The 25,163-nt window shown below is 45.5% G+C and overlaps 3 protein-coding genes and 1 long non-coding RNA gene across 5 annotated transcripts in view; 2 read left to right on the top strand and 2 right to left on the bottom strand.

Moving 5' to 3' along the window:
- Positions 1 to 25,163, top strand: part of LOC309686934 (olfactory receptor 6E1-like) — a gene marked incomplete at both ends in the record, with an annotated part of 152,373 nt that overhangs the window by 52,658 nt on the left and 74,552 nt on the right. The gene's annotated exons all lie outside the window — the stretch shown is intronic.
- On the bottom strand, positions 586 to 18,362 carry abcg1 (ATP-binding cassette, sub-family G (WHITE), member 1). 2 transcript variants are annotated; one of them, XM_082502353.1, is made up of 15 exons: positions 18,227 to 18,361; positions 10,586 to 10,832; positions 7,666 to 7,783; positions 7,284 to 7,416; positions 7,157 to 7,207; positions 6,937 to 7,082; positions 6,266 to 6,389; positions 5,654 to 5,768; positions 5,435 to 5,580; positions 5,203 to 5,304; positions 3,852 to 4,020; positions 3,076 to 3,176; positions 2,103 to 2,261; positions 1,896 to 2,014; positions 586 to 1,806 (listed from the first exon to the last, which is right to left on the bottom strand). In XM_082502353.1, the coding sequence occupies exons 1-15, from the start codon at positions 18,287 to 18,289 to the stop codon at positions 1,578 to 1,580; spliced, it is 2,022 nt and encodes a 673-aa protein (XP_082358479.1). In that variant the 5' UTR covers positions 18,290 to 18,361; the 3' UTR covers positions 586 to 1,577. The 2 variants fall into 2 exon arrangements, with proteins under 2 accessions (XP_082358479.1, XP_082358480.1); XM_082502354.1 differs by lacking the exon at positions 2,103 to 2,261 and having other exon boundaries at positions 18,227 to 18,362.
- On the top strand, positions 15,764 to 19,671 carry LOC309687439. Its single transcript, XR_014270766.1, has 3 exons — positions 15,764 to 15,936; positions 18,902 to 18,982; positions 19,266 to 19,671. It is a non-coding gene; the product is annotated as an uncharacterized lncRNA (long non-coding RNA).
- On the bottom strand, positions 19,773 to 24,005 carry spcs2 (signal peptidase complex subunit 2). The gene is made up of 5 exons (XM_082502422.1): positions 23,887 to 24,005; positions 22,830 to 22,913; positions 21,314 to 21,473; positions 20,894 to 21,029; positions 19,773 to 20,792 (listed from the first exon to the last, which is right to left on the bottom strand). The coding sequence occupies exons 1-5, from the start codon at positions 23,932 to 23,934 to the stop codon at positions 20,606 to 20,608; spliced, it is 615 nt and encodes a 204-aa protein (XP_082358548.1). The 5' UTR covers positions 23,935 to 24,005; the 3' UTR covers positions 19,773 to 20,605.

Raw genomic sequence — 25,163 nt, 5'->3', positions numbered from 1 at the left:
TGGCAAATTAAGAACATCTCATTACAACGTTTGTGGTGTTGTCCTCTTGTGGGTGGTGGGGAGGACGCAGGAGGCACTAGAGGTTGAGTGCTTGGTGGATTGGGTGGCAGTCAGGGGCAGAGGTCTTGGTATTCTGATCCCCGGATTCCAAAAATGGCTTGTGATACATGGGTGTCGCCTCGCTCGTATGGAAGGGCCCCTGTTTAATCGTGTCTGAATCCCTCTGTGTGCTCTGCGTCTCTGATTCACATCTAAACTCTGATTTTATTTTCCTTTTCTCACTCTCTGAGTTTAAATCTGATTTTTATTTAACCACGTTTCAAAGATGAACATTTCCACTTTTGTGTTTTAAATTTCTGCTGTGAAATCAGATGTGACACAGTGATTAGAGCAGACGTCCAGTAGGATGAACGTCATTTCCCAGTAAACAGCTCCACCTGCTGGTTGCAGAGACACAGTGCAGCTAAGCGAGCTGCTCAGTTGCTTTATGTGAGGAAAAACATCTGCTGAGTTTTTCAGACAAAGCTGTTTGCCTGCTGTCGCAGGTACATACACAGTTAACCTGAATATTAAAAACAGACAGTGTAATGTTCCCATAATTCAGTTTAATTAGTTCTGTCACAGCCAGTGAAATGATCAGGAATAAACAGCATCTCAACATGACAAATACTTTTGATATTTTCATTGTTTTGTTCATCCTACCTTTCAGAACACGGTGTGGGTAATTATTGTTTTATTGTTTTATTGTTTTATTGAAATATCAGTTTTTCTGTTTTTTCACAGGAAAGTTTTCTAAAATTTATTTAATGTGAATTTTATCAAAGTAAACAGATGTAATATTTGTGCTTAAACAGGTTCCAGCCAATGATTTTTATTCATATTTATTGTAAAACTTTTATATCTGAATCATGTGGATTTACTCCCAAACACTTTCCGCTCAAAAGTTTGATTTTTCATCATTTTTATCCCCAGTTAGTTTTCACCAGCAGCCCACTGAGTTTTGTTTTAGCCTCAAAAGAAAAGCTTCCAGGATCTAGAAGATTTTTGTTTGAAATCATGTGTCTTTGTGTGTGAATGTCGGTCGGGTGGATGGAAGATTAAAAACACTTTTAAATGCACTGCCGAAAACTTCATCCAACAGTTTTCCAGGATTTGCAAAATCTGAAACATTCCTGCATCACTGCCTTCAGTGGATCTGCAGAGGCAGGATGCTTAAACATGAAGGACAGAACTCAGGAAATCAGGGCCTCTGTGCTGCTCTCACCTTTGACCTCAGCAATAAACTAAAGAGGCAGAGATGTCATCATCCTGCAACTGCAGAGGCTTTTATTCTAAAAAGTAGAAATCAGTCAGGATGTGGCATGGTGAAACCTCCAGGATCCAGAAGACCAGCTCCTGGTCCCACAGGACCTCCATGAGACCATGAGATCTCCCCCTGTAGGCCTGCGGTGTCCTCACATGCCATCTCTTCTTCATGTGTTGTTTAAGAGCGAGTCAAAGTGGAGACAAACTGGACAGCTGCTCTTCGGCCTCCGGGCTCTTGCTCTGCGACTCCTCCTCTTCCTCCCGGCCTCGCTCTACCTCTCAGAGCTGATTTTGTACCGGAGGACAAAATAAGCAATGAGTCTCAGAGACAAAAAGAAGATGGTGAGGACAATGAAGTCCAGGTAGAGTTTGGCGTCCAGCATGTCCAGCTCCTTGAGGATTGCCTCAGACTTCTGGAAGTGACACGCCTCACCTTCACCGCAGTGAAGATCATCACGACCCAGGCTGTAGATGGACAGGATGACGCCTTCAAACCCGTACCTGAAACACACAAACACGTTCAGAGAGTGCAGCAGCGCCCCCTGCTGTGTGAATACAGCCGCAGGCGCGCCAGCTAACAGCGCCCCCACCTGACGTAAGAGATGTAGGACATCCACTGCAGGTACCAGGGGATGGTATCGAAGCTGACGAAGAACCCGGAGAACAGCAGAACCGGGATCGCCGTGACCGGACCCACAAACGTGGCCACCTACAGGAAGCAAACACACACGAGTGATGTCAGCACAGGAGCACACCTGTGAGCGGACAAGAGGTGATGGAGGAAACAGCGAGCGGACCTGCAGAGAGGTGGAGGCGGCTCCGATAAGCAGACCCAGACTCTGAGCCACCAGAGATGTCAGAATCCCCAGAGACAGGAAGAGGAAGAACCGGCCAGCGTCCGGAGGCTGAGCCGTCATCCAGTACACGATACTGCAGTACACCACCGGGAACACTACCTGTACAACAGCGACACTGCAGGTCAGCGGGTTGATACTGCCAGGTCTCCGTGTGCAACGTTAAGCTGAAGCTCTTAAATCTAGGTGTGCGTATTGCCACTGATTTCTACAACGATTCAATTCTGATTCACAAGGTTGGATTTTGACTCAGAAATATTATAATTCTGATCAATTATCTTGGATATGTACAGCATGTCCGTGTGCGTGCTGTCGGGCTTACATCCTTTTGCAGAATCTGTTCAAGCTGTTTTCAATGTTTGGTTATTGTTGAAATGGTTTTGTGAGGCTGTAGCTGAGATTCTGACATTTCTGGCAAAATACATCAAATTCAGGATTTCGTGAGTCGATATGGGATTATTAAAATCAAAAACTATTTTTTAAACCCACCCCTACTTAAATCTAATAAGGTTTAAGGCTTTCATTATTAGGGGTGTGGCCTCTTAGACTGACCAGTGGATAGTGATACAGACAGCTGTGGGTGTTCGCTGTCTGCTAGCCTGAGGTGAGGCATCCCTGAACTGGACCATTGCTGTTTTTTTTAGAACATTTCTAATGACATTATCAATATCATTAGCAGTTACCAGAAATAAGGCCGGGGTGAAGTTACTGTATTAACTGACGATCCATCAAGGGTGAGCCCCCAAAGTTTCTAACAAAATGATAAACTGTGCCGTCAGAAAAATGACAATAAAACAAGATCTTTCATCATCTTTCATCTTCAAATGTGTCATTAAAGAAAGAGATTCAGGAGCTGGAACCAGGAGCTGCCACTCTAAGTGCAGCTTAGAGATCGATAAAGCTGTGTCTTTGTTACCTGGAAGGGGACATCAGCCATGGTTTTGGCCAGGTAGTACGCTTTCAGGCTGTACCAGTAGTTGAGGTGTTCTCTCAGAAAGACGCCCATCTCCAGAGGAACTGAAGCACAAAAACATGGCAGCAGGTTTTCAAAGGTTGCGACGAATAAAACTCGTCCTTATTACAGAGACTTAGTCTGATGTTCTCTGACAGCAGCTCCCAGAGCGACTGCTCGCTCATAAAATCCCAGAAAAGCTCAAATTTAAAGACACAATTTTACCGTCATTAATCCTGGCAATTGTGGGTGTCAGTTTAAGGATTTTCCCACTGCAGCCTGGATGGGTTTGGCCCTGAGAACATCAATAAAGCTTTTATTGTGTATGAGACAGAGAGTTCCTGAGTCAGAGCCGGCACCTTTGGTGCTGTTCAGGTAAAAGTGACGCACCTGTTGCTGAGCTCACCTCTGAACACTCAGCTCTATGCTTGAACCTCTGTGATGTCAGAGAGGCTAACACTTCAGAACCTCTGTTTACAAGAGGAAGCCAATCAGAACAAAGTTGTCTTTAAGGGGGAGGGGCTAAAACAGGTTGTATTGCAGGTAGGATAAATGGAGGTCTGTTGTTCTGTCCACCTTTGTAACAGCAGACCTCGTGTTACACAAGCCGATGAAGGACAGAGAACAGCTGCTCTCCAGCTCGACTCTGTGATGTATTTGTTACGCAGATGACACCCTGATCTTACTCAAACGTCACCTGTGTGCAGGTAAAGTGACACAGCAGCTTGAGGCGGACTCACAGGTGAGCACCGTGGGCATCAGAGCGGCGAACATGAGGAACAGCATGGAGAAGAAGAGGAACCCCGAGTTACTCAGAACCTTCTTGGCTTCGTTCCCGATACCCAGATACAACAGACCAATAAGAACGCCGATCCCAATGTGAGACGAGATCCTCAGGTGAGTCAGCACCTGCCAATGACAATGCCTTACTTCAAACTGCAATACTGCACAGTAATATTACCACACTGACAATGTCTTATTTCACAAATCTGTGCTGGAAACCGTCACCACGTGTTTAAGTTACAGTGAAAACAATGTTTTTGTGATTGAAAAGTAATCAGTAAAATGATGTCATTATATATGACCAGACTCAGACCAGAGTTTTAGGAAATTAGGAAGAAAATTGGCAAGAAATTATTTGTAAACCCGTCTAAGGAGCTTAGAAAGAAAAGCATCTGGACTTCTTTAAGTTTCTTGAAGACATTTCATCTGAGAAGCTTCTTAAATTCTATGAGCAGCTGGTGAAGAGTCACAGATTTTTACGCCCAGCGCCCTGTATCAGGATGGAGGCAGCTACGGTTGTAGCCACAGCTGGGCCAGACTGACAGAAGCGAGGCTGCCATTTCGCGCCATCGGCCCTTCTGGCCAACACCAGTAGGTGGTAGGTGAAGTGTCTTGCCCAAGGACACAACGACCTTCCGATTACAAGACGAACACCCACTCTTGAGCCACGATCGCCCCACTGGAGACACCAAACAGCCACCTTGACAGGACAACACTCAGTTGTTCACATGCATCTAAAGGTCAAAGGTCACTCTTTGAGAGTAATCCAATGATGTTCAGGAACAAATGAGGAAACAAAGTAGTTGAGATCTCTCAGTCTGGAAAAAGGGAGTTTTTCCTTCCCACTGTCACCAAAGTGCTGCTCATAGGGGGTCATATGATTGTTGGGTTTTTCTCTGCATGTATTATTGTAGGGTCGACCTTACAGTATAAAGCGGATTTAGGCAACTGTTGTTGTGATTTGGAGCTGTATAAATAAAACTGAATTGAACTGAAGTTGTTGCTGCTGAGGGTGGCCCAAACCAGTTTTTAAGTTTAGGGGGCCATCACTTGGTTTGGATATTTTTCCCCTAAAAATAAACACCTTCATTTAGTAACTGCATTTTGTGTTTACTTGTGTTATCTTTGTCTAACATTTAAATTTGTTTGATCTAAAACATAACAAAAATACAAAAAATAGAAAATTGGGAAGGAGGCAAACACTTTATCACACCAGTATAAATGGTAATGATAATTGTTATGTCAGAGTGATGGAAAATGGTGTCATCTGTGTGAATCTGAGGTGACGTGTACGGAGGTGTTTGTCACCGAGTCTCTGAGGATGCTGAGAAAGGTCCTCCTGAACAGGATGGAGAACTGCATCATGCAGCTAGCAGAGAAGCTGTGACAGCCTTCAGACGATGAGCTCTCCTGACGGGAGATCATCACAGGTACATGTTGATTTTCAAAGGACTCATTCGTCATGAAACATTCACAGGAGGTAAAGCGAAAACCTGCCTCTCATCAACCAATCACAGCAGAGGGCGTGCAGTTTTTTTACCTCCTCGGTGCGCTGCCACAGGAAGGGGTGGAGGGTGCTGTCTCCGTTGAGCTCGGGCTGGTGGTCTTTCTCACACTTCCTCTCCTGAGCTGCCATCACCAGCCTGATCATCTGGTCCCCGTACTCTCCGGACGCCACCTCCATCACTGCGCACAGAACCCATCAGTGAGTCTGACGCCGCGACGGCCGAGTGGGAACAGCTCGCCGGGCGAGCCTTACCGAAGTCAGCGGGGTTGTGGTACGTGGGGCAGTTCAGCCCGAGGTCTCTCAGGTACGGGACCAGACTGGACACCTGTCCCCTGTAGATACACTGACCCTGACTCAGCACGTACAGCTGAAACACGCACAGAGAGACAGACACAAGTGAAACCCGCACTGAATCATGTTTCTTATCATTCTGTGGACCCACACCAAGGTTTTCAGCTCCAAACACCTTTGTAGAGCACTTCCTGTTCTTCTCTCATCCTTAAAACCTGAGCAGGAGGAAACGGATTTCACCCCATCATACAAACTGTTACAAGTGCTCACTCGAAGCTTCTTTACACCACATTTACTCCTCTACACAAACTTGATTTTATCCCCTTTAAAAGCTCTTTGCCCCCCTCACACTCTGATTAGCAGATGACCCTCTAACCCACTGAAGGAAATTTAATCATTTATTTATTGCTTCTGACATTAGAGCTGCTTCTATAAATGTTTCAAACTGTTTCAGATCTTCAGAAAAAGAACCGCTGCTAACACTTCTGTGCATTGTCCAGCCACACGTTCATGTGATACCGGTTTACACCACTAGATGGTGCAGTGAGTCAGTGTAACGTGGAGGAGGGTCACCTTGTCGAAGAGCTCGAACAGTTTTGCGCTCGGCTGGTGGATGGTGCAGATAACCGTCCGTCCTCCTCGAGCCAGAGCTTTGAGCAGAGACACCACTTGGAAACATGACGAGCTGTCCAGGCCACTGACACACACACACACACACACACACACACACACACACACACACACACACACACACACACACACACACCTTCATAGAAGCTCAGCATGAAGCAGAAACATGACCAAACATCACTCACATGTAGAATTTGAAGTACAGCTTGTTCTGATCAAACGTCTGAAATAAGTCAAGTAAAAATAAAACAGCTGTGCTTTGGCACGACTGATCTCTGAGGCAGCGAAACCATTTCACACAGGTGAGTGGCGGGACCAGGAGTCGAACCACAGATCTCCCTGCATGATCCTATGTGTCAGGCATAACGTTTAAAATGAGTCTGCACAGTCTGAAAGGCTCTAAAAGCGTTCAGCCTGCGCGATTCAAAAATTGCTTTAGTGCAAAGATTTAAAGTTGGTTAGGAAGACTGAGCTGACTGAGTGGAATGGTTCAGCTGCTTTTCATTGGCTGAGGACAGAGCACCGTGGTCAGGACTGATATCCGACCTTCTGTGACCTTCTGCCAGCTTGGGATGAACCACGGAGAGGACCTGGAGGTCAACCTGATTTCTTACCTCGTGGGTTCATCGAAGAACATGACCGGCGGATTGTTGACAAGCTCCAGAGCGATGGCCAGCCGCTTCCTCTGCCCCCCCGACAGGTGAGACGTCCTGGTTTGAGCACATTCCAGCAGACCCAGAGCCATCAGGATGTCCCGGACCTGAAGGAGCAGAGATCCGAGTTCAGCCTGAGGGTAGAGTCTGAGATCAGGGAGGCCAGGAGCGATCGGCTCACCATGTCTCTGCGCGCCTCCTCCTTCTCCTGCAGCTTCAGGCTGGCCGACACCTGCAGAAACAGAGAGCAGGGTCTGCGATTACTGCGGTCTGCAGTAGGCTGAACGCTGAGGCTCAGCAGCACCTACCATCATGGCCTCCTGGACACTGAGGTGAGGCAGCAGCATGTCGTCCTGCATGATGTAACAGGAAACCTTCCGGAAAGAGCGCAGGTCTCTGGGCTGCCCGTTGATCAAGATCTCGCCCTTCATCCCCGTCTCCCTGTACGCAAAGACAGACGTGCACTGAGCGCGCTCTGGACAGATCCACTGACCTGCAATCAGTAATCAGATTCTTCACTAGCATTTACTGACACACACAGAGGTACGCAGGCCGATGTGAGGATGCGGTAAAGCTCTCAGACTGAGATGTAACATAATCTGAAAACATTTTTAAAACATCTGCAGCTGAGAGCGCTATGACCTCAACCTCACACTCAGTCATCATCTCCGCCCTGATGGATGCACCCACCTGTACCCGGCCAGGATATTCATGAGCGTGGACTTTCCGGCTCCTGAGGGCCCCATGATAGCCACCAGGTCCCCACTGGTGAATTTCCCAGAGATGGCTTTGAGCAGAGTTTTGTAACCTGAGGCGAACAGAAACAATCAATGTGCAGGTTTCCCAGCCGCTCACAGAGCCGCTCTTTGTGCTCGAACTCTCGGCTCAGGTTTCCCATCAGTTTGGAGTTTTTCTCTCATTCATGCAGACCAGCAGCTGCTCTCACACTTTAGCCGCTCCGCTCGGCTTCTGTGCGAAAAACAAACACTCCCGCTCATCCTAAAGGCTCACTGCTGATGTTTCAGTGCTGACGGTCTGGACTCAGGTCAGTTACAGAACTCGGTGAGGCTCGTGCATCGTCCCGAAACAGACCACGTTTCTCCTGGACCTGCAGATGTGCTTCAGACATCTACAGGTCCATCAGAGACCCTCCCAACCCTTCAGCTGTCCCTCACTTACTCCGAGCAGCTACCCTGATCATAGTGTGACCAACCAGAACATTTACATCAGCGTGAGTCCAAAAACCCTGCAGCAATCATGAAAACATCTTCAGTAATCTGCTGTTAGTGTTTTGTCCTCACAGTGAGCTCAGCATCAGACTTATCCACAAGTTTCACAGTCTCAAAGCAAACAGTCACTCATGACTGAAACACAGTGAAGCACACATGTAAGAACGTGTGTGCCGGGCTGAGAAACCATGAAGAATGTGCTGACACCTGAAATCCTGTCTCAGAGACCAGGTTTCTGAGGTTGTTGTTATTAAAGCTGAGGAGTGTGTTACACGTTACACACAGAGGCTAAACGCGCTTTAATGAGATTATTAGATTTAATCTGACCAACAGTACCCTCCGCACACTGTACACCCAGATGAACGTCCTCAACTCAGTACACCCATGACTGTACACCAACCCACCAGCCAACATCATCGTCATGTATGCTGATGACACTGCTGTGGTTGGGCTCATCTCTGATGGAGATGAGACGGCGTACAGGGTGGAGGTAGAGAACTTGTCCTGCTGGTGCTCAGAAAATAACCTGAAGCTGAACATCCTTCAAACCAGAGAACACATGGACTTCTCCCTGAAGTCCATGATGGAGAACGGGTGGTACTCGGGGGCCACGACCGAGAGCAGAAAGACAGCTATTACAACTATTCTAGCCTGTTAGCGCCTCGTACATGCCCCATTACATCAACCCTCACGTCTTCATCTGCTACTCTGCTTCATGGATCTATCTTTCTGGCCTTTTAATAACATGTGATCGCATGTTAACAGATTCTGTTGGCCTGAAAAGCATCAAAAAACCAATCAAAGGTTTTGTGTGAAAATTACAATAGAAAACCTGTAAATGTTTTCAAACTCACACCTGCACGCTGTTTTTGTGCACCTGAGCAGGTGTGAAATGTTCTCAGTGAAACTCATCTTTTCTAATATGAACAAAGAGTTTGGCTGAGCTCCATAATAATGGTCTGTAACCTGAGGCTATCAGAGTCTCTAACAGATCTAGTTTCAGCTAGAGGTTCCCGGCACAGCTTTACACAAGCACTATGTTCATTTTCTTGCTCAGGACCAATCAGAGGTAAGATGAGGTAAAGACCGTACAATGATAGAAGGAAAACAGAAAACCCCAACAATCAAATGACCCTCTATGAGCAAGTACTATGTGACAGTGGGAAGGAAAAACTCCCTTTTAACAGGAAGAAACCTCTGGCATCCTGTCTTCCTTCTCTCGCCCCAACCAATCACAGCATATGGCCCCGCCCCTCCCTGAGCCTGGTTCTGTCGGAGGTTTCTTCCTGTTAAAAGGGAGTTTTTCCTTCCCACTGTCGCCAAAGTGCTTGCTCACATTGGTCATATGATTGTTGGGTTTTTCTCTGTATGTGTTATTGTAGGGTCGACCTTACAGTAGGATTTAAAGTTAAAGTGGATTTAGGCAACGGTTGTTGTGATTTGGAGCTGTGTAAATAGAATAGAATTGAATTGAAAATTGAATATTAACACATAGTGAGTGAAGAAGAAACACCCTGTGCATCATGGGAAGGGATTCCCTAAAATAACAATCCGACCCATTCTCAAGCCTGAGCAGAGCTCAGATGTGGGCGGGTTCACGAGCGGTGACATCATCGCTTGTTTTCTTGTTCTTGCGTCTTTATTTTCAGGCAGCGAGCGACGGCGCGTCCTCCAATCTGACCTGCAGCTATTTACAGCAGAAGACCCAGCTGAGATTAACAGATTACAGCCGCTAATCCAGCGAGCGCACAAACACATAGCAGCCAAACCGAGAGCACCCAACGGCTGCCTGCTGACGCACAGCCCATCATTAACAATAAAAAGTCAAAAGAATGACATGAACCCTGTGAGGTCGGCCATCACCTTTGACCTCTCCAACTGGACAAATAAAGCCCCTAGATGGATAGATCTATGCACACACACACATATATATGTGAATATACTTTTTCTGTTCAGGGCTATAAAATGTGAAGCCGTCTGAGATTAAATTTGTGGGTTTATGAGTCGGTCAGAAGCGTTTATGTCAGATCTTCTCTTGCGTTCTGCAGACTCAGCATCTCTGTGAGGTTCAGGGCGGCTCTGATGTTGGTGTTCAAAGGTCAATGGTCACTGTGACTGTCTTTAGTCAGTCTTAGGTTGGCCTGATCCACATCTCTGTGGAAGCCTTTTAAAATAGAAGCATTCAGACCAGCTCCTCCTGCTGTCCTGATACTTTTTGCTGTTATAGGAGCGTGACTCAGGATCTGTAATGAATACAACACAAGGCTGAATCGTGCTCTGGATTATTTTCCACCCTTCAGGCATTAGCTGGCATTGAATTTACAGTGACAGTGTGTTTATTTTCTGAACCTCTGCCATCTTTGTTTTGTGTATGACTCTACCTTTCTTCCTCCACCAGGGTCCCTCTCTGACCACGAAGGAGACGTCTTTGAACTCAATGTTGACCGCGGGTCTGCGAGGTAATGAGGAGAACCTCTGGGCCTCCATCAGGTTGTTGTCCACCTTCTTCAGGTGTCCCTGCAGCAGTGGCGTCTGCTGGCTGCCAGCCAGCCGCTTGTTGACCACCTCATCCATACAAAGACAAACTGTCCGGGGATCCAACATAAGGTCAGGGGGCCCGTTGGTATTCTGAAGGTGAATAAAAGGAATCCGGCTTAAGACAACCATAGCTGACCATCTGAGAATGTAAGCAAAAAGGTCCATCAATCCATCCATCCACCATCCATCCACCATCCATCCATCAATCCATCCATCCAACCATCATCATCCACCGTCATCCGTCCACATTATCATCCATCCATCCATCAATCCATCCATCCACCATCCATCCACCATCCATCCATCAATCCATCCATCCATCCATCCATCCAACCATCATCATCCACCGTCATCCGTCCACATTATCATCCATCCATCCATCCATCCATCCATCATCATCCGTCCACATCATCTTTCATCCACCCACATCATCATCCATCCATCATCCATCCATCCATCCATCATCATCCATCCATCATCATCATAATCATCATCATCCACATCATCATCCATCCATCCATCCACCATCCATCCACCATCCATCCATCCACCATCATCCATCCAACCATCATCATCCACCGTCATCCGTCCACATCATCATCCATCCACATCATCCATCATCCATCCACCGATATCATCATCCATCCATCATCTGTCCAGATCATCATCATCATCATCCATCCATCCACATCATCATCGATCCATCCATCATCCATCCATCGTCCATTCATATCATCCATCCATCCAACCATAATCATCCTCCCACATCATCATCCATCCATCCATCCTTCATCATCCATCCCACCATCATCATCCACCCAAAATCATCATCCATCCATCCTTCATCATCCATCCAAACATTATCATCCACCCACATCATTGATTGATTGATTGGTAATTTATTTCAACATGTGAACAATATACAAGTACATTTAGAAAAGAAATGAGAGAAAAAAAAAATACTATACAAATTACATACAAAAAAACATTCTGATTAATTTACATGTTGAAAGGGAAGAAGTATACACTTATTTAATCCCACCCCTTTGCCATAAATTATCAGTGAATATTTAGTCAGCTTCCTTACTGATATAATTTGTAATAAAAATAGTGAACAGATTTCTGATATACTATATACTATAATATCACATCATGAATTTTTTGTTTGTTTGTTTGTTTTTAAATAGAGACATTCACTTAATTTAAATATTTTCCTTTTCTTTATAGATCGAGAAGATCATATTTTTATAACTCTTTTTGAACAGTTTTATGTTTGGACGTTGCTTTAATTCCATATTCAGTTTGTTCCATAGTTTCACTCCTTGAACAGAAACACAAAAGCCTTTTCTTGTAGTACGTAGCTTCATTGTTTTGAAGTTACAAAAACCCCTTAAATTATAACTTCCTTCTTTCAAAAAAAACATACTCTGAATATTACCTGGCAGTTCTTTATTTTTTGCTTTGAATAGAATTTGTGCTGTTTGGAATTTCACTATATCGTCAATTTTCAATATTTCAGACTGCAAAAATAGTGAGTTTGTATGTTCCCTATAACCTGCATTGTGGATGATTCGAATTGCTTTTTTTTTTAAGACATCATCATCCATCCATCATCCATCATCCATCCACGTCATCCATCATCCATCCATCCACCCACATCATCATCCATCCACGTCATCCATCATCCATCCATCAATCCATCATCCATCATCATCCATCCATCATCCATCCATCATCCATCATCCATCCACATCATCCATCATCCATCCATCCACCCACATCATCATCCAGCCACGTCATCCATCATCCATCCATCAATCCATCATCCATCATCATCCATCCATCATCCATCCATCATCCATCATCCATCCACGTCATCCATCATCCATCCATCCACCCACATCATCATCCATCCACGTCATCCATCATCCATCCATCAATCCATCCATCATCATCCATCCATGTCATCCATCATCCATCCATTATCCGTGTACATGTTTTTTTCAGTGTTTTGCTAAAATAAAAGCTGAACCTAAGCTGTACCACAGAGACTTGGTAAAAGCTTACAGATTTTGGTAAAGCTGGTCCTGTACACACAGTATCACAGACTCTCGCCTGGATGATGCACTCACATATTTCTGTAGTCCTTGCTCTAATCTCAGCCTCAGTCACACTAGAACTAAACAATGTTCACTCCGCTGAATCTTTGTTTTTTCAGACTCATGGTAAAGCAACTGATAACAGCACAGGACAGAGAAGACCACTGACAGCTGGAGAGCCACAAAGGTGAATGAAAAAAATATGACTGTGTATAGCGTTTACAGTTTAAACCATTGAAGCGTGTGTTGGTGTGAAGAGAAGCTGAATGAATTCACTCATCAGGGCAGGCGGGTTTCCTGCATGAATGGTTAGCTCGCGACTGTAACCTGATTGTAGGTGCAGCGGTGAGATCAATGAGCCTTTGAGGGGTCGGTGGTCAAAAAAGTGCTCTAGGAGCCATTGTTTGTTGTTGTTACCTTATGTGGTCACTTTTTGTGTTTTAACAGTATGGCATGTTTTTATGGTAGACACATGTAATTAGAGTCAGGTGTTGTTGGTCAGAAGGAGCAAACGGTTTGTGGCCGCTGATAAGAGTCTGCTGAACAACAAATGCAACTGATGGAAAGCAATAAATGTGTTAAACAGGCAAGATAAGTATGGCTGGAGTTATTGAACCAAGTTTCATTCATAATAGTGGCATTGCGTCACCTCTGCCAACGAACACCTCGGTAGCTTCAAGCGTAGGCTTAGCCTCTTGTGATGGCCAAAACCACGGCCGCACTAAAAGTGGGCAACTCTTACATATTTTAATTCATTCCTTCATCTAAACACATTCACACACACTTTGGTTTGCAATAAGTTTATTGACTGGTTTGAACACATTTGTTCTATTCGCAAGCGCGTACATTTAGTTTACTTATATATTAATACCAATTCATTTCTGATTTTTGGTTTGATTGTGACTAATCTTTGTCTCCTTTACTGGTTTCTTACCTGCCATCATCCCTGGCATCTTTTGTTGCCAGACAAAAGATATTGGCCAGTGTTTAAAAAACTTAAATACATAGATGGGCTGACTGGACCACACCACCACTTCCTGTTGAAGGGGGCAGAATGTGTATTTTCTTTAGTTAACCTCCTAGGACCTGGCGTCCACATATGTGGACATCGCATTTTGGGTTAGACTAAAATACTCAATTTTGCTCTACAAGGGCCTGATATCCACTTATGAGGGCATTATACTGATACTGTTCTATCAAAATTTTAAATGAATATCCTCATATGTGGCTCTCATTTTTCTTAGAAAAATAAGACAGCTGGGATAGGCTCCAGCGCCCCCGGCGACCCTGAAAAGGATAAGCGGAAGCTAATGGATGGATAAAAATCAGGTAAAAAAAATCTGGTAATTTTTACATTCATTAGGTCCCAATCAGCCCAGATATCAAAGAGCAATTAAAAATGCTGCCGTGGAAGAGTTCGGGTCTTAGGAGGTTAAACATGTTTTTGTAGTTAACTAGATATCTGAGTTTAATGTTTTTGATTTCCTTCTTTGCTGTTTAGTTTATTAACAAACTGAACTGCATCGTTTTTGTGGTATGTGATTGTGTTTAGTTGTCGCTGTTTTGTCATAGTGGTCTGATCAGCCATTATATAAACCATCCATCCACTTCCGCTTATCCTTTTCAGGGTCGCGGGGGCGCTGGAGCCTATCCCAGCTGTAATGGGGCGAGAGGCGGGGTACACCCTGGACAGGTCGCCAGTCTGTCGCAGGGCCAACACACAGGGACAAACAACCATTCACACTCACATTCACACCTAGTGGCAATTTGGATTATCCAATTAACCTATCCCCACAAGCTGCATGTCTTTGGACGGTGGGAGGAAGCCGGAGTACCCGGAGAGAACCCACGCAAACACGGGGAGAACATGCAAACTCCACACAGAAAGACCCCGGCCTGATGGTGGAATTGAACTCAGGACCTTCTTGCTGTGCGGCAACAGTGCTAACCACCGTGCTGCCCATTATATATACCTTTGTGTGTCATTTCCTGTTTGGGTCAGTTATGTTTGTTTGGGCAGTCGTTTCACATTTCTTTGGCTGAGTTTAGTTTTTTTTATGAGCTCAACATTTTTATTTTGTAAATATAACTTTTTGGGTTAAATAAATGAAAACCTGTTTTTCTAACTCCTTGTGCAGTACAGTGAGAGCGCGCCGATAATAGAGTTTCGAACCTCTATCCCTCCTTAAAAAGCTGACTGAGGAGCCTGCTGGTTGTGATTGTCAGCTCTCATCCTGCAGAGCCGAATGTTTGTTGTCTGGGTTTGTTGATTCTCTACATGTTTTCCAGCAGGCCTGGACGCAGACGTGGATGTAGTCAGATTAGGTACAGGTCTATACAGGCCAGAACATCCAGACTGGCCAACAGCCTGTATCCACAGGCTGTGAGGCTCCTGAACTCTCTGCCCCCCTCTCACGGACAATAACCATATCCAACTTCTTAATAGCAATGAACTGGTCTGCATTGGTGCATCATATCTTTATTCTCTTCCCCCTCCTGCCCCCCCCCCTCTTTCTTAAATAGATAACTATCATATCTGATATCATATCTCACAGTACAATAATATTGAATGGGTTGCATTGTTGTATTTTGTCATGTTTCTCAGGTCTTTGTCTGAATTTCTACGAACATTATTGCTAAGGATTGTCTTATTGCATTGGAGTCACACTGGGTTAAATATGTACACTTGGGTTTTAAGGGGTATTTATTATTTTCTTCTTTTTTTGGGTTGTATGGAAGCCCCAAACGCAATTTCATTGTTCTTGACAATGACAATAAATAAATAAATACTAAATACTATTAGCCGTCAGCTAGTCCGGTGTTGTTCCTGTAGGACGGCCATGTGTGACTGACCTGACCCAAACGAGGCACTAATCTGCCTTCGAGCAGGAGGTAACTGTCGGGCAGAGCTTAGTCACCGAGCTAAAGAACAGGCTGAGTGCAGGATTTTAACTGAGCACCCGGCTGCTGTGATTCAGCAAAACTATTGCCATGGTCACCATGGTAACCCTTATCATTGATTTCTTCACTCTCAGTACTGAGATCTAAATTACAATTGAGGATTATCTGCGGGTCTTCACAAACTGAATATAAAGGTCAGTATCAGAGGTTTCTCCACTCCGCGTGATGAAGCATCAGTGCCTGAGATGTCTCTTGCGCCATGTTGGTTCTTGTTTTCAGGAAGTGACCATATTTGGATGAGAGGAAGGAGCACTAAGTTAAGAGCTAGTTATCAGTCTACAGACACAGATACCTGCTAATCAATAACAAAATCCCACAGTTTCCCTCATTGACCCTGGAGCTCAGTTTGTTACTACGGCAACCTCACAGCAGACATATTATTGGTCACAGGTGTTTGATGTCACCTGTCAGCCAAAATTTGAGAAAACAATTTAAAAACAAAAATGATTTCTTGCCTGGGAGTTTTTCCATCTTTGTTTTTTTGGCTCATCTAACATTTTTCAGACGTCTCCATTTGTCTGCTTAAAAAAAACTACCAAATAACTTTCCTGTCATTACTCATCACTGCAGCATGAACAGCTTTACATCACTGACTCATGTTGAGAATATTTTTCTATGTGGAAGTGATGCTTTTTGTAAAACTCGAGCAGAATAGGAATACATACACATAACTAATAATTTGTGACCACACAGACAGGAGCAGAGATAATCCTGAGCTCAGAAACATATAAACATGTGACTAAACAAAGAGCTTTTCAGGAAATCAGAAGATTTCAGGATGTTTACGAGGAAACTTTGTGTGTGCAGCAGTAAAGGAAGTACAAGTACTGTACCTGTGGATCACCTCATAAATTGACTGCAACATAAGTATAATCTGAAAACTGTACTTAAATTACTGTATTTTATTCCTCCGGACAATTGTACTGCTGGAGCATCGAGACACCTGCAGCAACAGATGAATGTGTTCCTCCATTTGGTTTGTAAAAGTTCTTAAAGTAGTGAGAAACCTTTGTTGTGACTCATCGTTTCAGCCCATAAACTGTACGATTTTAACATCATCCGATTTTTACAAGTTCTCCATGGTTTGTGTAAAAGTCTTAGTAAAAGACTCAATGGAGGAACAAGTACCACACATTTATACTCAAGTATTAAGTAAATGTACTTACACGTGTTAAGAAAGGAGAAAGGCTTCTATCCTCCCAGCACGAGTCCGCTCTGTGAGAGCTACTAAACTTTCAAAACTTCCAGTCGTGGGCGTGGCTACTGGAGCCCCGCCCCTGCGTGGAATTTGATTGTCACACCCCGAAACAGTGCTGTGACATCACCACAGCCCGGGCAGACATTAGGAGGGGCCACAAGGAGGTCTCGATTATAACTGCACCTCCTCCAGCAGAGGCAGCAGTGAGTCATGATGTTTGGTCTCTGTGGATAATCTCAGCCATCATAACAACGGTACGCTGCGAGGGTGTTTAAATTGTAGGAAGTCTTAAAGTTTGCATTGTCAGAGGCGTGGCCTTTTGACTGACAGGTGGATGGTGACACAGGCGGCTGTAGCTGCGAGTTTCACTTGAACCTTTTGGAGCATTTTTAATGATACTATCTGACCAATAATATCGCTGCTGTGAGGGTACTGTACTCACAGACAGTCGACGAAGGCTGATGTTACTGAATTAGCATCATCTGTATCTGCGTGATGCTCCATACAGTCTCACCAAGCTGGCTAGCATTAGCACGCCACCCTCTCGTTTACGTCTGGGTAAAAAACAACGCTGTGGTGGTTAAACGCTAAAATGTGAATCCTGAAACGAATGAGTGATTTCAGTGTGCTTACTGCCATCTATTATATACAGTCTTTGTCCCTGCAGATTTACGATTTAAGCCGGAGGTCTGAGCATTATTTAGCAATGTTCAAAGCTTAGTACATATATTTTCCCCTCATTTAAAAAATCCTGTAATCACCCCGTGTGTCCACCCTGACTCCATTTTCACTATAGCCCAACATTTCATGCAGTAGGTTTCCAGTCTTGGCAGTCACTGTCTTAGAGAAACAATCCCAACAGAGGCACTAACACCCCGGCACTACAGAACTGCCCCTTCAGTGCGTGAACACAGAAACGATGAGGATAACCCCGCAGTATCATTCAAGTTAAAATCATATTATCATCATGAGAAGAGCTCTGCTCATATCATCAGGACTCTCCTCTTCCTCCCTGAGGAGCTGACCTTGGTGCAGTGGAGCTGCAGGACTGTTAACTTCTTTAAAACCCAAACATGTGAGATTTGCTGAGCCTCACACAGCTGACCGTCACATTCAGGCTGATTCCCACACAGATCTCGTTGCTTAGAAAGCTGTTTCCTTTCCTTAAACCAGCAGGAGACACAGAGGGTCACCCCTCATCATACCTCTGGAGTCCTCATACTCACCATGATGATGGAGTTGGTGACAGTGGGGTTGTGGACGGACCAGGCAGCCATCAGACAGGCCATGGCCGAGAGACAGCAGCACTCTGACACACACACACATCTGATCAGTGCCTCACTGACAGGCAGCAGCCTGCACTCATGGCCCTGCCCCCTCACCACTAACCCCACCCCTGTCTGGTGGCCACACCCCTCTCTGTGAGCAGTGAATAACATCAGTGGTGCTGCCTTAAAGAGAACAATTTAAAAACATGTACAATAATCTGCCAGCGTTTTTTTTAATTATTTGTGTTTGTCACCTAAAAACAAACAAACAAACAAATTTCCACAGGTGCTCTACCCACAGCCTGTAAATAACAGATGGACACTGCCACCTGGATAATGTCAGATTAACGGGAAAACAGACCAAATTTAAACACGCTCATTTATGATGAAGGTCTTTAGACCGATGATCCCAAACACTCACCGCAGAGCTCCCTCTGAGTCTGCTGGGGGCTTCTTCCTGTCGCCAAAGTGCTTACACGTGGTTGTCTGATTGTTGTTGTTTCTGTGTTATTTAGCTTAATGCTAACCCAGCAGCCGTGTGCCGGGCTGACTCCAACAGTTTACATTTGAACCAGTTTGACCTCATTATGGTTAAAAACTCCTGTGTTTCACATAAATTTTGTGTTTGAGCAGCTTCAGCCTCTTGGACCCTGAGCATTTTAGCTGCCACCATCTTGGTTTTGGGGTGGAGTCTCAGAGGCCATTTGAAGACGTGTGAGTATCAGACGGTCTCTACATCATCAGCACGAATGTTGCATAGGATTTTATTTGACGTAACTTTGTTCAGTTTGGTTTCTGCAGACTGAAGCCAAATATGAGGATTGGAGTTTGACATGTTTTTATCAGGAAATCTTTAAAAGCTTTGATTTCATTGTTTCACGTCGTGAGCTCTGAAATGTTTTACAGTTCAAAGAGCGACTTTAGTTTCAATCTCTGTGCTGCAGACTGAGTCAGGTTTAAATGTAACTGCATCCATCCATCCTCTTATCCTTGACAGGGTCATGGTGGGGGTGGAGCCTATCCCAGCTACCACAGTGCAGGAGGCGGGGCACACCCTGGACAGGTCGCTAACACAGAGAGACAGACAACCATTCATACTTGTGAATGGACCGGCCAGGCGGGCGAATCAAACTCAGGACCTTCTTTAAATTGAAATCAGCATCGTTTTGCTGTCAGTTCAGACGTCGCTGCTGGAAAACTGAACCTCATCAGCGCCTGACGGTGCTCAGAGGCACAGACAGGAAGTGCTCAGACCCTCCACGTGTCCAATCACTGACTCTTTAAAAGAAACCGTGTGAACAGTGTTGGAGCTGCACGCCGGCTGCTGCCTGTGGACGCGAACGTCAGCCTGAGTTCTCCACCTGCTGGTCGGACAGCGGTGCTGCACCACAAACACCGCCACACAAACCAAAGCCACACCCAGAGGTTGCTGACCAGGTTCACCTGTGCAGGTGACCCTGTGGGGGCTGAGAGCTGAACTCAAAGTGAGACACACATCCAGATGTTTCTCTAACAAGATCCAAGTTTAATGTTTTTTTTAACACAGAGAAAGCATCTGAGAATAAAAAAACTTTCAAAATAAAGGTCTGATCAATGTCCACTTCCTGTTGTACGGCACCAACACGTCAGCCAGTGAGCCGACGCGCCGGTTAGTTCACCTGCTGCTGCAGTTCAAACTGATTCTCACATCACAGAGAAAAAAATGACGAAAACTTTACTTTTTTTAAACACTGAAAAAAATCACATTTTATTTTTAAACCGTTGGCCATCATTAGCTGCTTATTCCCCACCTCCGTGACCCTTACGTAAGGCTCCGCCCACCACAGCCATGTCACACAGCGGTCCTTAAACCTTTAATACTTGGAGACCCGGTGAAGACGCATTGAGTCTCAGGTTGTTTTTAAATAGCTGAAATGTTCCTAACCTGCTGACAGAACACCTGACCTTTGACCTCTGAGTGACAGTTAGCTGTGACAGGAAAATAAACCCTTCAGAGTGGAGCTGAGCCTCTGACCCTGGTCTCTGTCCCTCCTGAAGTTCACTGGTTTCTGATCATTCCCACTCTCGGAGCATGAGTGGGCAACACGGACCTGTGACTCCGCCTGCTGCCAAGTCTGTCTAATAAAGGAGCGGCCGCCGGTTTGCGGCTGAGTGTGCTGACCTCCGGGGTTGTTCAGAGTGTGGTGGTAAAAACAGACAGACTGCAGATTTCAGATTTTTAATATGAATGCATGAATAAGTTTCCTCTGGCAGCTCCTGATGGAGCCGGCGCTGAAACCAGTGAACTCTGAGGAGGAACAGAGGAGGCAGACTCACACCACGTTTGCTTCCCGTCTTTTATTTGGTCTTCTTGTCGGCGGCGAGCGTGTCGTGCAGTTTAGAAACGCTCTTCTCAAACTGGTCCATCACCAGCGTCCCGTGTTCGTCGAAGAACGCCGACACCGACTTGGTGAAGTCCGCCTCTCTCGACTTCTTGGACTTCCCGTCGGAGAAGGACACCCGGAGCGTGTACTGGTCGTCAAACCTGGAAAACACAGACGCAAACTGATCCACTCTGAGTCCTTCGCAGATGAGGAAATGTGCAGACTGCTGGGGGTTGCTGGTTTGATTCCCATACTCACTGACCGTTTGAGGGAGGAGGAGAGCTGCCAGATGTGGTCTGGATCCATCCCAGCTGGATCCTTCTGCATGGCCACCAGGAAGATGTTCTTCTCTTTGTAGGAGGTGTACAGCGTGAGGATGCCCATCATGATGAAGTACGTGAGGAAGAGGAGTTAGGGAAAGCCAACACGCTCATCATCATCATCATATTAGACGGAATCATTTCTACAAACATTTGTTTTTGTGTTTCAGTGACATTCATGAGACTTTCGGTGTTTTTAATATGTAAAAACATTTTTACATTTTTCTCTTTCATCTGTCGTTTCTGAATTTTGAATCTTATTTCAACATTTTTCCCCTCACATGTTTCACATATGACACACTGTGAGTTCATCATCTTATTTTTTAAAAGCAGAGGTGAGATGTGTCCGTCTGAAGGATATGAGATGACGCAGCAGGCGAGGACGGGTCTGGACTCGGGGAAGGGGTGCAGATAGTCCCAGACCAGAGCCAGCATGGCAAACAGACAGGACACAGTGCAGATCAGCAGGCGCCCGTCGACCAACTGGAAGTTCTCCAGGTAACCGTACTTCTCCAGCAGCACCTGGTCATAGATAGGTCATATCGATATGAAGTTTAGCCAAACAAGGTGAACAGCAGCTTTCCTTCACATGCGTTCATGACTCATCGCGATGAGTGAAAAATCCCAGCCGACAGTGAAGCTCTCACACGCATGCTGGCTTTATGCTGCAAACATCATTCAAAGCTTAAACAAGTGACGAAGTTTCGACTGTAGCTGTGTCCATAGACTGCGTCCTCCGAAGACCGAGAAGACCAAAGAGCGAGGCTGTGAAATGTGACGGTCGAGCCTTCAGTTTTGTGTCACCGCGGTCTCGGTGGAGTTTAATGAACTCGCCGTCTGCTCCTTGCTATCTAAAATATAACAGGACACTGGAGTAAACTCTCGACCGTCTCACACTTCTGTTTAATCAGTTTTCTGTTTGACGTTTATTCAGCTGTGTGAAAACTAACTTTAATCTCAGCCACACAGATTCACTCAGGAACAAATAAAACGCTGAAAGAAGCCAAACAATAACATCTTTAGGTTGTCTAAGTGACTCATATATCACGTTTAACCTGAGTAGCAAAAGTCCGCGGTGATCTGAAAGTGATCTGCCGGGAGTTGTGCCGTTCTCGGCGGCTCCAGTGACCCGCGAGCTCCCGGCTCGCTGTCGAGCTGGTGGGTAGCAGACGTCTCTGAAAACGTCGAAGCACTTTTACAAATATGTGGCGTCTTCATAAACCGAGCAGATATTTGAAGTTTTCACAGCTGCTTTCTCTGAAAATATGTTAAAAGTTTATTTTGTGACCCAGAAAGATTAATAAGAGTAATATTCAAACTTAGTAGCGGCCGCCATTGTTGGAAACTGGAGTTTGGCTGGGCCGCGCTATGAATTCTGGGATATGGTGGGCCACGAAGGACACACCCGACCCATCCTTCAAATTCGGGGAAAAGGAGGACGCATTTGTCGGCTGCATTTGGAGGAGTCTACGAATTTGAACAGCCTTCGGCGCGTCGCTGTGACGTAATCGGTCTACAAATACGTCCTCAGGAGGAAGCAGCCCATGAATTTGGACACGCCCCCTGTGTGAATCTGACGTCATCAGCTAAAATCCGACCAATGAAATTAGCTCCTTGAAGAAACACTGCTCAGGTCGCTTCAAACGTAGGAGTTCCCTCCTCCCACCTTCACCCAGCTGCAGTTCTCCACCCTCCTCTCATCTGAGTGAACCTTTCCTGTTTTACTTTTACTTAAAACATCTTGCTCTAAACCAGAGTCATTCATGTCTCCGAAACATGGACGTAAACTGCTGGAACGTTTCAATAAGAACAAGTAACACATGCGGCTCATGTTTGAATATTTGCTGTTAACATGTGGATAAAAATAATCAATTAAACCTTCTTCGCAGCGTCATCCAAGGAGTTCTTCACCGCTGCTCCATCCCATTTATCAATCTTCACCGGCTTCTCGTCGATCCTCCACTGAAACACAAACACAGCAGTTTAATCGACAGTTTCCATCTGAAGATCAGGCTAACATAAGCACGGAGGCGGCGACTGCAACTCTTCTCAGGGAGAGTTCATGTTGAGGGCGGAGACATCATCTTCCTGTCATCGTATGATGGAAGCTAAAGAAATCTGAGCCTTAAAATGAGTTTCTAAAAAATGGGCTTAAAGAATATTTGCATGTTAAAAATCTGGAGGGGACGAGAACAACGGAGAGGTTTTGGAGGCTCGTCGCAGTCCAAAAACTGAAAGAAGACAAAGACCAGGGCGCCATCAAACACAGACCATCAGACCGGAAACAAGATACATGCTCTTACAGTGAAGGGCGCCTGATCGCAGGTCAGCTGGTGACTTCCTGCTCTACGCCCCCCACTGTGTCTGACACCAGCAGTTTAAAAGCCATGTTTGCTTTAATGCAGGAAGTGACCCAGAAACGTGCTCCAGGAATTAACCGCCCCCCCTCCGCAAAAGAACAAGTTATTGTGCCCACGTGCAGCGCCACCTGCTGCAGATGTTTTACCTGTTTCATGTGTGGAAACTTAAAGCTTCATTCTGAAGCACGCCTCCTGCACTCCTACATCACCTGTTTAACAGACGGGTGAGTTTAGTTAAACTGTCTGTTTCCGGTTTGGTGCAGCTGTTTAACAGCTGGAAGCAGGAAATAGAACAAACCGCTGAACTTTGACCTCTAATAACGGTTTATTTCCCACGCAGAGGTTAAACTCGGCTCTCAGCTTCATGCTCAACTTTGTTTTTATTTTGTTTTCATTCTGAATGTATCCACTTTAGCTCGTTAGCATTAGCTTAGCCCCTTAGCGGCGGCTCACACAGACACACACCGAGCCGCACAGCAGCTGCAGCGGGGACATAGACCTCCCAGCTCCGGGACACAGACCCTCCCCGCAGGGGTTCATCCTGCTCAGGAGAATCCGTTCACGCTTTTACTCACTTTCTCCAGCAGCCCGCTCTTTCTGTTCCCCGCAGCTGCAGCCGCCATCTTCTCTTCCGCTACAAACACGGCTCTGTGACCTGGATGCAGCCGATTGGCTGTCCACCGAAATTATAGCGCTCGACGCGCATGTCGTCACCACGTCTGCAAGCGTGGCCGAGGCAGCTGCGGCGTGCGCGCTCATGTGGAAAATACAAACGACTCAAAAATGAAATGAATAAAAACGTACGAGGTTCAGTTTTTAGCGAACAGCAGGAGGCCTTTATTTATCTGACACCTTAAAGCGCGTATGCTACCGCTGTATATAGTGTATTATCTTACTGAGGTTATATTTGTTTGTGTTTTATCTGTATCTTTATCCTTCTGGTATCTGTACCTGAGCTGAGGGAACGCAAAACAAAAACCCGCCGTGGAATCAATGAAGTCTTATCGTATCTCTTATAACTTACTGAAGGCCTCCATTTTGAAAATCTCAAAGTCATTTTTTGTCAAAAACCACATGTGCAGAACATACTTGGGAATTTTAAATTGCAGTGCTCCCACAGCCCTCAGTGTTACACTAAAACAGATTACAGTGTTATACACACACAACAGAGTCCAACACAATCCAAGAGTTTGTGTGCAGTGTGTGGGGGGTCAGAGGTGGATGCAGGTCTGGAGTTGGTGTGTGTGAGAGTTCAGCATCCTGACAGCCTGATGGATGAAGCTGTCTCTCAGTCTGCTGGTTCTGGGCCCGAGGCTCTTCAAACTGAAGAAGCTGTTGGACAGATGGGTGGAGTCTCTGTGATGCAGAGAGCTTTCTGGATGAGGCGGATGCAGCAGATGTCCTGGAGGGAGGGAAGAGAAGTACCCACGATCCTCTCCACTGCTCTCACTACCTGTTGTAGCTGTTTCCAGCAGGAACCAGTGCAGGATACCACACATGCAGCTGCTGAGGATGCTCTCCACAGTGCCTCTGTAGAAGGTGCTCATAATGGGGTTGAGGCTCTCGCTCAACCATCCAGATCCCTCAGGTCATCTGGATCCGGTCTTTTATCAGTTCCCAGAGTCAGAACCAGACACGGAGAAGCTGCATTCAGCTTTTATGCTCCTTATATCTGGAACAAACTCCCAGAAAGCCTCAGATCAGCTGAAACACTCAGTTTATTTAAATCCAGGTTGAAGACTCACCTGTTCTCAGCTGCATTTGAATAAAGCACCAAATCCACACTTTAAGCTTAAACTTCAAAACTTACATTTAACTACTGATTTTATCTGTTTTGATTTTATATCCTGTT

The sequence above is a fragment of the Aulonocara stuartgranti genome (genome assembly GCF_965226115.1).
Source record: "Aulonocara stuartgranti genome assembly, chromosome: 14".
Classification (NCBI taxonomy): domain Eukaryota; kingdom Metazoa; phylum Chordata; class Actinopteri; order Cichliformes; family Cichlidae; genus Aulonocara; species Aulonocara stuartgranti.
This window is presented reverse-complemented; position numbering and strand designations above follow the sequence as displayed.

What these genes read in the sequence shown, in the direction of transcription:
- abcg1 (XM_082502353.1), bottom strand. Translation starts at nt 18,289, where the DNA reads ATGGCCTGTCTGATGGCTGCCTGGTCCGTCCACAACCCCACTGTCACC. An exon ending in AATATCCTGGCCGGGTACAG is followed by an intron (nt 7,417 to 7,665) that starts GTGGGTGCATCC and finishes CTTTGCGTACAG; the next exon opens with GGAGACGGGGATGAAGGGCG. An exon ending in GATGCCCACGGTGCTCACCT is followed by an intron (nt 3,177 to 3,851) that starts GTGAGTCCGCCT and finishes TTTGTGCTTCAG; the next exon opens with TTCCTCTGGAGATGGGCGTC.
- spcs2 (XM_082502422.1), bottom strand. Translation starts at nt 23,934, where the DNA reads ATGGCGGCTGCAGCTGCGGGGAACAGAAAGAGCGGGCTGCTGGAGAAA. An exon ending in AGAGCGGGCTGCTGGAGAAA is followed by an intron (nt 22,914 to 23,886) that starts GTGAGTAAAAGC and finishes TTTGTGTTTCAG; the next exon opens with TGGAGGATCGACGAGAAGCC. An exon ending in CTCTCCTCCTCCCTCAAACG is followed by an intron (nt 20,793 to 20,893) that starts GTCAGTGAGTAT and finishes TGTGTTTTCCAG; the next exon opens with GTTTGACGACCAGTACACGC.